The sequence below is a fragment of the Engystomops pustulosus genome, chromosome 7 (genome assembly GCF_040894005.1).
Source record: "Engystomops pustulosus chromosome 7, aEngPut4.maternal, whole genome shotgun sequence".
NCBI lineage: Eukaryota > Metazoa > Chordata > Amphibia > Anura > Leptodactylidae > Engystomops > Engystomops pustulosus.
In genome coordinates this window covers 30,125,558-30,137,235 of record NC_092417.1, presented here as the reverse complement: position 1 = coordinate 30,137,235, position 11,678 = coordinate 30,125,558, and the positions used below count along the sequence as shown (strand labels likewise).

General features: G+C 43.0%; 1 protein-coding gene across 1 annotated transcript; it reads left to right on the top strand.

Moving 5' to 3' along the window:
• The first annotated feature begins 1,414 nt into the window (after positions 1–1,414).
• On the top strand, positions 1,415–5,489 carry SRP14 (signal recognition particle 14). Its single transcript, XM_072115280.1, has 5 exons — positions 1,415–1,545; positions 2,952–3,024; positions 4,684–4,796; positions 4,907–4,939; positions 5,075–5,489. The coding sequence occupies exons 1-5, from the start codon at positions 1,522–1,524 to the stop codon at positions 5,162–5,164; spliced, it is 333 nt and encodes a 110-aa protein (XP_071971381.1). The 5' UTR covers positions 1,415–1,521; the 3' UTR covers positions 5,165–5,489.
• The last annotated feature ends 6,189 nt before the right edge of the window (positions 5,490–11,678 follow it).

Here is an 11,678-nt window from a genome sequence, read left to right as displayed (position 1 = left end):
CTCTAGTTGGTAACACTTACCTTTCCCTCTTTATCCCGCAACAGTCCTTCTTCCTCTTCTTCCTCAGCTTCGAAAACTGACGAGGAGGAGGAGGCAGGGCTTGTATGAGGCGGATCTAAGGGGAAGTGCTAAAGAGAAGCAGTCATGTGTGGAGGCAGCAGGAAGGATGGAGGACAATAGGCCACAAAATTGGGCAGCCCAGGGCAATCTCCCAACTGCAGTAATAAACTGGGACTGTCCTGCCAAATCCAGGACGGTTGGGAGCTATGTTATGGATATACACATACAGTACCTCACAACAGTTGCAGCAAAGGGGGGATAAACTGAAGAGGGGTTGTTATATGGGTCCGTAGGGGGCTTGACACATGGCATTGTACATGGTGGTCATGGTCTCATATGAAAGGGGGTGTAATAATATGTGTGGGCCACTAAGGTGGGAATTATATGCATTGGGCACCATTAAGGTGGCAATTATACCGTGGAGGTGTAGCAAAGGGGCAAGGCAATGATGACGAACCTTTAAGGCTACCTTCACACCAGCTTAAATTGTGCTTTGAAAACCCAAATCCAACCGGAACGTGTAAATGCAGCCCCAGAGACCAAGTACACAAACTGCAATCTGCAATGTTACAACATCAGGCAGAAGAATTGTGGTACCCGAAGCAGGAGCTCCAAATATGTTTCAAAAGTAAAGTAAAATAAATAAATTGTTAGCTCTTGCAATAGGATCCTCACTCCTACTACCGGTAATTATTTAACCAATTATGCTTTTACATGATTTGTACATACGTAATATCAATATACATTATTGATTCCATGTGTGTAATGAAAAACAATTTTACAAAAAAAATGCTCTCCACAAAATAATATTAATTAAAAGGGATCAAAATTGAACCAATAAAAATTACACGTTAATGCCACAAAATACAAGTTACATTTTATGATGTAAAAATTTCATTGAATAAATCCAGAATAAAATACAACTAGGCTTGGGGGGGAAAAAAACAAACTTGCAAAATATTAAAATGTTTTGATATGCTAAAATACACTCCTGGGGGTGCAAGCAATTGTAACCCCTCCCCGCCAAGTGCTATGTGAAGCCCCAACCATATTTGAAGATAGTTATAGGTTATAAAATTTTGATGCTTTCGGCCATATTAAACATTTATATATTTTTTGTTAGAAGGCTCTTAAAATGTAATATTTTTTTTATCTTATGATTCATTTAACTGCATAAAAAAATGTTACAAGCAATTGTAGTAAATCAGTAAATCATTACAATTAACAGCGCTTAACGCCTTCCACCGCTAGATGTCACTGCTCACACCTCTATCGCCCGTAGTTACTGTATTGCAGTATTTAATAACTCCCACCAATAGGTGTCGCTGCTCACACTCACACATCCTTCCACTCATTGCAGGCGACGCTCTATAATACAAGCTCTATGACCGCTGTGGTGAGCCGCAGTTCCGGGTGACGTGTTTCCGGTGACTCTAGTGCTGAGCTCAGCTCTGTAAGAAGATGGTTCTGCTGGAGAGTGAACAGGTGAGAGGCGCGGTACCGGCCCGGTGTGTAATAAGACTGGTTTACCGGTCAGGTAACGCACTGGTGTGAATGGTGTTACTAATAGTGACCTGCAGCAAGTAATAGTTGGCTACAATTATGGGAAGTATTAGTGTCTTAGTCAATGAGGGATTGGCTGCTGTTTGATGTTAGGGCTACAAATTGTTAGAAATTCTCTGACTTAAGTGATAGTTTAATGCTGTGTTCACTACTGCAGTATTATACTGGGTGGGTCAACCTCAGAATTTTCAGATTTTACTGTCAATTCCTTTCCTTCATAGAAGTACATTAGGTAATGAGCGGACCTGATGTTACCAAGCGGGTTTGGCTGTGTGACCCGGACACATTGCTGCCCAAACAGCCAATCAGACACCCCTGGCCAGTCATAGCCATTGCTAGTTTTTGGGGGCATCAGATGTGCCCGGGCTGGACCCTAATAAGAACATTGGTTCCCCTCATCTCTAGTTATGAATTAACAAATTTTTCCCATTGGGCCATTTGTGCTCATGACTATAGAACAGCGGTGGCGATCCTATGGCAAGGGTGCCAGAGGCGGCACTCAGGGCCCTTTCTGTGGGCACCCAAGCCATCGACCCAGCACACCATACTGGACTCAAAGAATCTTCCTGCAGTTCCAAGCAACTTAAAAGATGCTGCTTTCAGTCATATATTAAAGTGATTATTACTTCACTGCTTGGGACTGTAGGAAGAGGGAGAATGAGTAGGCAGGGCCGAATTATCTTTGAAGGACCTTCTGCTGGCCCATGATTCTCTCTGTACAGAGGGACACTGCAAAGAAGCTAAAGTGATGCAAATTTTCCCTCTCGTCCTCAGGAGGCCAATATAATTGAAAGTTGTTGATAAACCGGGAACAATAAGTTACTGCTTTTATTTTTTGTTGGCAAAAAATAAGGGGGGTTTGGTGTTGCAGCCAGCACTGCCTTCTACATGCTGAATATTGAGCTATTGTTCAGCTGTCAAGGGTATTTCAGCCTGTAAATTGACCTACAGGTCTTCATGGACCATTGGATAAGGCTCTTTGTGCCACGTCAGGAGAAGCAGTAGTCTTCCAAACAGATTTGTATCCTGAAAATTCCCTACAGATTATGGCTTCTTTATAATTTGTGAGTAGAGCTTTTCTACATTCACAAGGGATATTACAGGCAGCAGCAGAGCACTTTTCAGGTGCCAATGGGTTGCGGCAGGTAATGTTCTAAGAGTCAGGAGAGGTTATTTGCTGCCAGACTTCACAGCCCTATTGTCATGTCACTGGGGGTAGAAGCCCGGCTGTAACTGGGTTGTTGTATAAGTTTACATTGACTCAATCAATTATATGTTGGCAAATGAGCAGTGCAGTAATCTTCACTTGTATCTTTTTATTTTTACAGTTTTTAACTGAGCTCACGCGCCTGTTCCAGAAATGCCGAACAAGTGGAAGTGTCTTTATCACGTTAAAGAAATGTATGTATCTGGTTGTGGTTTCTACTGTTAGACCTCGGTCAATGTTCTTCTCTAGAGTTGTGCGGACCCAACATTTTAATTTGGCTGTGTGACCCAAACATATTGACAGCTAGGGTCACATGGCCAAATGCAAACCTTGAGTCTGCTCCTCTCTGTTCTTCTCTTTAGTCCAGGATGCAATTAGTATTTCTGAGGAAATTTTATATTTTATGACTCACATTCTCAATTTTAGCAGGCTCTATCTTTTAATCCATTTTCTCAGATCTGGTAACTAGTTGCAGTGATGTCTCCTACATACATCACACAGAAAATGGAGACTAATCTGCTCTTTGCCCATCTGTAATGTACTCTCATTAGAAGCTGCATCATGTAGGATAAATGGAGAAGAGCAGGATAGATGTTATCTATAGCAGGCTATCTCCACAAATTCATATGAGCTCTCCTAGGGATAGGCCATCAGTTCTTTGAGTAACACTAAACAATCAGAGTGTGTGGTGTTACTCAACTCTCCAGACTCAGAACCTGATGTGTCCAAGCATGCCCCGCAGGTGTAGTGGACACGCATTGCTTCCTTTGGGGATTTACATTGTGGAAAGGGAGTTTTTTTTTTTTTTTTTTTAACACCACAGTACAGTAACCAGCATCTACATTGTGTTATCGGAGAGTTCATCCCTTTGAACCGGCTGTCCAGAGGTTGAGAAACATGGCTGTTTTCTTCAAAAAAAAAACTGAGCCACGCCTGATCCTGGTTTGTGCCAGTATTGAATGTTGACAGCATAGGGCTGGGCAGAGTTGCAGGGTCAGGTGTGGCGCTGCTTTTGGAAGAAAGCAGCCATAAATTTCAGCCTCTGGACAACCCCTTTATGACCATCTGACCAACAGGATGTGGCAAATGTTGCTGTTAAACCCTGTTCTCCGTGTAAAGAGGACCTGTCACCCTAAAATCACACTAAAGTAAGCAGCTCCTAGTGCTAAAACAAATGCAGCGATGTTACAATGATACCGTTATCAGAAAGCTCCGATAACGCTAACACTGCTGCGCTGTACAGTACAAACTTCACCCGACCGCCCCGCTCGGTCGTCATGTCGCAGTCGCCGCCCCCAACCCCACCCCCTGATGAATAGTCTGGACCGCTTTGAGAGCAGTCCAGAGTTTGTAATGTACAGCGCAGCAGTGCTAGCTTTATCAGAGGATTGTAACACTGCTGCGTTTGCTTTAGCACTAGGAGCTGGTTACTTTAGTAGGCTCCTAGTGCCGTATTTCAGGGTGACAGGTCCTCTTTAAGCACTTGACTGTCCTTGTAGGAGAATTGCCCTGCTAACTGCTTATAAAATGTATATAAAATTACTGATGGTTGTAATAAGAAACCTTCAGCAATTTTCACCTGTGAGAAACAACCTTCTTATGATGGCATCCTGTTGTATCTATCTATTCTAGGGTGATCTTGCACAAAGCGGAAGTTAGTGGCTGCGATGCAAGTGCAGATGTAGTGCATACAAAACATGTTATTGACTTGCATCAATGACATGCCATGCATCCACACATCCTTAGACCTCATTTCAGAGATCCCAAGTTCTAGTAAACCCATGAGCTATAATATTCATGTATTGTAAACCTTTACTAAAATTCCATAAATGTGTTATTTCTGTTTTTAACAGATGATGGAAGGACCAAGCCGATTCCTAGTAAGGGCCACATAGAAGGATTTGAACCAGCAGACAATAAATGTCTTTTGAGAGCCACAGATGGTAAAAGGAAGATCAGTACTGTGGTGAGTAGCCGGGCAGTAAAGGGGCGCTCCTGTACTTAAAATATGGAGATAATATACTCCAGTACTTATAATATGGAGATGAGCTCACTAGGTGTCTTCTACCTCGACAGGTCAGTTCCAAAGACGTAAACAAGTTTCAGATGGTAAGTGCCCTCATATGATGGGATCTGAAGCCCCAAAATTTTTAATGTGTAGTTTGGAGTGGAAACAACTGCAGTCCCATGAGTTTTCCATGCACTATATTCTGGAATAAATCAGATCTGCCCTTTTTATTATAGGCTTATTCCAACCTACTGCGTGCAAATATGGATGGACTGAAAAAGAAGGATAAGAAAAGTAAAACGAAGAAAAGCACTGCTACCCAATAATGGACTTGGACTCTTTATATGATACGGATCAGAACAGTGGGGGAAGAGCATCGCCTGTGTGTGTATAATCCCAGAGGCCAGGAACAACTCATGGGCCTATTGGTATACAGGGCTCTGCTGCTGCCTGTTATATGTTATGATTTTTATTTTGTTTTGTAATTGGAAGATATTTTCTTTAGGTTTACTGTACAGATTTTCCGGTTAGGACTTCATTCTTTCATAAAATTTTTACTGAATTTGGTGCCCTGCTACTAGTACCACGGTGCGATAGGGGTACAATCCCAAGTACGGTTGTAGCAGGTAAACCAAAATGAGTTGCAAATAAGCTCAGTGTTTGCTTTATATTATTCTGAATAATAGAGACAGGGTTATTGGCACTTGCCAAAGCACTCAGATGGCTCCATAGAAATAATAGGCTTAACTGACCTGTACTAGGGTTAAGTAAATTGTGAACCAATCTGGTGTGCCTTTCAATTGAATGGCTTTATAGGATCTTTGGATAACCCCTGTTAAAGAGTTACTCCAAGAATTTATACAAATAGCCATAGCCTTTCCAGAAGCTAGGCCTCCTGCTGTGTAAGGAAGGATGATAACTGTCCGCTGCACTAATGAGCTGTCCAGCCCAATATCAAAAAAAGTGACCTGGAGCCAGAAGCAAATGGCTTTGTGTCCCTGGAGGCATTCACTGCTGTAGGCTCTGTAGTGATTTGGGGCTTTTGAGTGTAGTGTTTAGCATGAGCGACCAGATGATGTGCCCCACCCGTCAGGTATTGATGAAATGTTGATGTTTATATAATGACTTGGCCAACTCCTTTAGGGTGAAGACACACATGGCGTTTTTGGGCCGTTTTTACTAAGTGCGTTTTCAGATCGTTAAAAACGCATGCGTTTTTGTCCGCTTTTCATTGCGCAATTTCTGAAACCGGACAAAAACGGATGCGTTTTTTAACGCATGCGTTTTTAACGTTCTGAAAACGCACTTAGTAAAAACGGCCCAAAAACGCCATGTGTGTCTTCACCCTTAGGGTGCAGTCACACGTCATATCTAACGCATACGTTTCACCAACTGGAGAGAGATTTGCCTAATTAAACAGCTGTGAACATTTGCATTTACAAAACATAACCGCTAATGTGATGTTAACATTTCTGTTTTGTGTTAACACATTTGTTAACTGCAGTTTAATTAGGCAAATCTTTCTCTAGCTGTTTAAACACATGCGGTAGGCGTGACTGCGCCCTAAAACCTTGAACATCTCCTCCACAATTTTTCCTACAAATTTTTTTTTATTTTCACCCATGAATGGTTAGGCGACCTGTTGTAGTAACTATTCTACACCAGAAATCCTTATATGCTATTACATCTAGGCTTGTAACATAAAACGGTGTTGAGTCGGGGTGCAACTCAGCAGCAATGGCACCTTCATGCTACCTGAATGCATTACAGAGTAGCTGAAGGATTTAGTGTAGTGGTAATCCTACGTCCATTCCACAAGCATAAGAAACCATCTGGAATCGTCTCGTTTCTGATGCATTGTAAGGCTTGATTTCTGCACCGTTATCTGCAGAAATACATTTTAGCTGTGTCGAGTTTTTTTTTTTTCCCACAATGTGTGTATGGGGGCATCGCACCTTCCCCAAACACTTCTTTGCTAATGTATTATGCTGCAGATTTGCCATAAGGAAATACTGAGCTCCATGTCCACACATAATACCCTAAAGTCCAGCTGTGACCCTGATTTGTGGAGCATTCTGAGGATCGCCTATAGCAGGGGGGAATTCATCCCTTGCTACTTTGTATCACAATGGTGTAGCAGTGGGACAACACACAATCACATTTTTTTTTTTTCTCCTTTAGTAAATGGGGCTTAATAGGGGACAGCGCCTTTCAATTGTTGGAGGGTCTGTATGCTGCTACCACGTGTAATGCCATATATACTGTTATAATGACTAATCCTTTTCTAGATACTCCGCTCTGTGCAGTCTGACATGCCATGACTTTGTATTTATACAACCGGTAACAAAAAAGATTAAAAGTAACATTGTGTCCGATATACATCCTTTTTTGTGAGTAAATGTTTGTATGCATATTATCCATGTACATTACATTGGGGACCTTTGCTGTCATCATATATTATTGCCTCCAAGGTCCCACCCCTCTGGCACTGCTGGATACATCAGGTGGCTCATGTATGCTCTGGTGGCCAGTGACGAGCCAAATGCCAGGTCCGCTCATCTATATTTATGTTTCCTATATGATGCTGGTTTTACTTTAGGGTTGTCCCCCCCCCCCCCCCCCTTCCTTCTAAAAACTATAAATTTTTATTTTTCATTTTATAGAGCTGTATGAGGGCTTGTTACCTGCCACATTGTACTTCCGGGTACAAAAATAAAATCCATGGAAAAAAGAAAATCAATGTGATGTAGAATTATCAGGTGTCTGCTATATGAAATGGGCTGGGTGTCAAGTGAAGCCTAGGGAAATAGAAAGATGCCCCCTAACTATGAAAGAGTTATACACGGTGCTTAGTGTTAATATTCAATTGGGGAACCCACGGATCACAAAATTGATAGAGAAGGTGGTCACACTTGCTCCCTGCCATGTAGTGTGCCATTTCCAGCAGCCCTTGGTCTAAAATGACCCCTTTTCTGTAGCCCCACCAGATAGTGTTCCTTTTCCTGTTGTCTGCCTATAGAAGGGGCTACAGGAAAGTGGGCACTAGAACACCTATAGCCCCAAACACACCTATAATGTTCCCTTATTTGGGGGAATTATATATACTGTATATGTTATACGAGTATAAGAATGGCACCTATTTTACTACACACAAAATGTATTGACTGGAATATAAGCCTAGGGTTGGAAATGCAACTTTTTAATAAAATTACAGCAGCAGCCTCCCCTCACTAATGTAATGTCCACAGCAGAGCTTCCCTCAAGCAGGCTCTTTCTTCCCCCATAAGTACGAGTGTGGTGTGCCACGCTTCTTCCTATGAAAGGGGTGTTTAGCGCTCACCCTTCTTTAAGGCGCTGCTGTGTACAGGTGAGCACACGTCGTGTGAAAGGAGCTTAATGGGGTATTTTAATCTGGGCATTCACATTCAGTTTCATTAATCTGCCATATATATACATTTCCCCTAGCGTCCCCCATGACGGCCCCACATGGAGGATGACCCTTGACCCTGCAGGGACAGGAAGCGGAGAGGTTAAAACACCCCCCCCTGCATCCACATACCAGTGGCTTCCTGTCCCTACACGGGCAGGGAGTGGAGAGTACTCCTCCGGTCTCCGCCATGTGGGACTGTATGGGGGAGTTTTTTGAATAGGAGCGGGTACTTACCTTCATCCTGGGAGACTTGGGATCGCGATCAGCGCCGTGCCTCCTCTTCCTGGTCCCACGAAGTCTCCAGCCGGCTCTGCCTGCGGCTCCGGGAAGCCAAAGACACCCGGCGGCGCCATCTTGGTGCTCCCGGCCACGTGTCGGGAGCTTGATGACAACTTCCGGTGGACCACGTCTCACCGGAAGTGACGTTTCCGGTACTTGAAGCTGGCGCAGGGCGCCAAAAAATTTAAAAATGGCGCACGCTGATCTGAGGTCTACAGAATCTACTCGTGACGCCAGCGCTGGTCGACCTGCACGCTGCTCTGAGGTCTATAGGATTACATCAGCGGTGACTCGGTCGTGACACTCCTAAACAGTGGGTGCAAGGTACTTTGTCAGGTCTATGACCTTAATGTTGCGGTACAATATCTAAATTGCCTTATTCTGTTATGCAGGTGCAGCTTTAATCGGCAAAAACTCTGTATAAGGTCAGGTTTTGTCTTCTTGTAGTACATGTTATGTTTGGAATTATCTAAATGCGTGATACTCTGTTTAGATTGAAGGCATGGAATCCCTGATTATGGATGTGACATTACCAGAACCCCCGCCTATAACTCCTGTGAGTGGTTTCGGGGGTATCTGGGGGGACGGGGGGATTATCCTCCTTTACCGAAAAGATCTCTGTAAATTCCTGATCTCCATCTCTCTTAGCAGGATACTAAGGAGAAGGAGAAAACTAAAGAGGTGGAGAAGAAAAAAGCGTCTTCAAAAAGATGCAATATGTGTTATAATAAACTGTCTCCTAATTATAAAAAAAAAAAAAAAACAATCTGCAAGGAATGTATTGATGGGTTAATGCGAGAGGAAAGAACGTCATTTATGGATGAAATGAAGGGATTCATAAAGAGTGAGATTCAGACATCAGTATCTTCATCCATTTCTGCATTGATTCCGCAGTTACAGCCACCTTGCAAGAGACCCAGAGTGGTAGAATCCCTTTCAGAATCAGATTCTGAGGGCGAACAGGCATCCACATCAAATGTAGATTTATTTGAAATGGAACCACCTCCCTCTTCCTCGGCATGTAAAATGGAATCAAAATATATGTTTCTGTCTGAAGATTTAGATGCTCTGCTAAAAGCCGTACAAGATACGCTTAAGATCGAGGATGTTGAAGAATCCAAATCAGTTCAGGATGAACTCTTTGGTATTCTAAAAGCAAAAAGAAGGAGAGTATTTCCAGTGAATGAAACCCTAAAACAGTTAATCTTAGAGGAGTGGAGAGAGCCAGAGAACAGGATTTCGGTATCCCGAGAATTTAAGAACCGTTTAATATTTGATGAGCAGGATTCTCGCCTATGGGATAACCCCCCTAAGGTAGATATACAGGTAACCAAAATTGCAAAAAAGACGGATCTCCCGTTTGAAGATGCGATACAATTGAAGGATCCATTAGATAGGAAGGCAGACAGCTTGTTGAAGAAAACCTGGGAGGCTAGTATGTTAAACCTTAAAGCCAATATAGCAACAACATCTGTGGCTCGTACAATGTTCTTCTGGTTGTCGGAGTTGGAAAACCATATTAGAAGTGGAACCCCGAGGGAGGTCATCTTGGATACAATGCCAACTTTGAAAGCTGCAACGGCGTTTATAGCGGATGCCTCAGCAGAAGGAGTAAGGTTTAGCGCAAAGGAAGGCGCCCTCTCAAATGCTACCAGACGTACGCTATGGTTAAGACAATGGAGTGGGGATTTCCGTTCCAAATCCAAATTGTGTGGTATTCCGTTTCAGGGAGAATATGTTTTCGGACCAGATCTAGATGCTATTCTAGAGAAGGCTGCAGACAAGAGGAAAGGGTTTCCAGAAACAAAGTCTGTTCCAAAGAAACAACCCTTTCGTGAGCCAAGAGAAAGGAAATTTCCTTATAAAGGAAAAGGCAAGCAAGGGAGATGGAGCTATCCCAAAGGAGGAAAAGGAAGAGGTTTTCTCCTCAGCTCCAGCAACACAACTCAACCTTTCAGAAAGCAATGACGCCAGAGTGGGGGGAAGACTCCTAGGGTTCTATCAACAGTGGGCGCAGATAACATCAAACCCCTGGGTCCTGAATCTGTTGGAGAATGGCTACAAATTGGAGTTAACAGCCCTTCCTCCCAAAAAATTTGTAATAACAAATCTGCAAAATCGATCTCTTTCTCTTCAACTATGGCAGGAAGTCATGAAACTTCAAGAGATGGGTGTTGTAGTACCAGTACCAAGGAGTGCAACATTGACCGGACATTACTGCCCCTTGTTTCTAATAAAGAAGCCCAATGGCTCATTCCGACTAATTTTCAACCTAAAATCACTAAACAAATTCATCTTCTACAGAAAATTCAAACTGGAAAAGATCAGTTCAGCTACCAATCTCATCCCTCATCAGGCATTCCTATGTACAATAGATCTGAAAGATGCCTATTGCCATGTACCCATTTGTCCGCAGTCCCAAAAGTATCTCAGATTTGCGATCCTCTCTCCAACAAAAGAAATCTTCAGGTTCCAATACAAGGCCTTACCATTCGGGGTCTCATCAGCCCCAAGGACTTTCTCAAAAATTTTAATAGAAGTAATAGCCCATCTGAGAATGAGAAACGTCAAGATCATTCCATATCTGGACGACCTGCTAATAATTGGGACTACGGAAGAAGAGTTGATCTCACACAGGGATCTAACTATTTCAACCCTGCAACAACTGGGATGGATCATCAATTGGGAAAAGTCCAATCTTATTCCCAACAGGGTAACTGTCTTCTTGGGTATACAACTAAATTCCAGTCTCCAGATGTCCTTCCTACCAGAGGAAAAAAGGAGCCTTATGATTCAAAAGATGCTGTTATTTCTGCAACGTCAGTCTTGCACGATAAGAGAGGCTATGAAAGTGTTGGGGCATCTGACCGCCTGCATAGGAGCAGTCCAATGGTGCCAGAGTCATACAAGGACCTTTCAGAGTTGGATTCTGTCATCCTGGGACAAGGATCCCTCGCACCTAGATCAAAAGATCCAACTACCTCCATCCATAAAGTCATCCCTAGTGTGGTGGACAGAAGAAGATCATCTGAAAAAGGGAGTTCACTGGTTTCCTTGGCCAATAAAGGTCATTCAGACGGATGCAAGTCTGTCAGGATGGGGAGCATATCTGGAAGGAAGGTATCTTCAAG

Excerpts from the sequence above, each read along its gene's own strand:
- SRP14 (XM_072115280.1), top strand. The coding sequence starts at position 1,522 with ATGGTTCTGCTGGAGAGTGAACAG. Across the intron at positions 1,546-2,951 it reads TTCTGCTGGAGAGTGAACAG|TTTTTAACTGAGCTCACGCG; the intron begins GTGAGAGGCGCG and ends TTATTTTTACAG. Across the intron at positions 3,025-4,683 it reads CTTTATCACGTTAAAGAAAT|ATGATGGAAGGACCAAGCCG; the intron begins GTATGTATCTGG and ends TGTTTTTAACAG.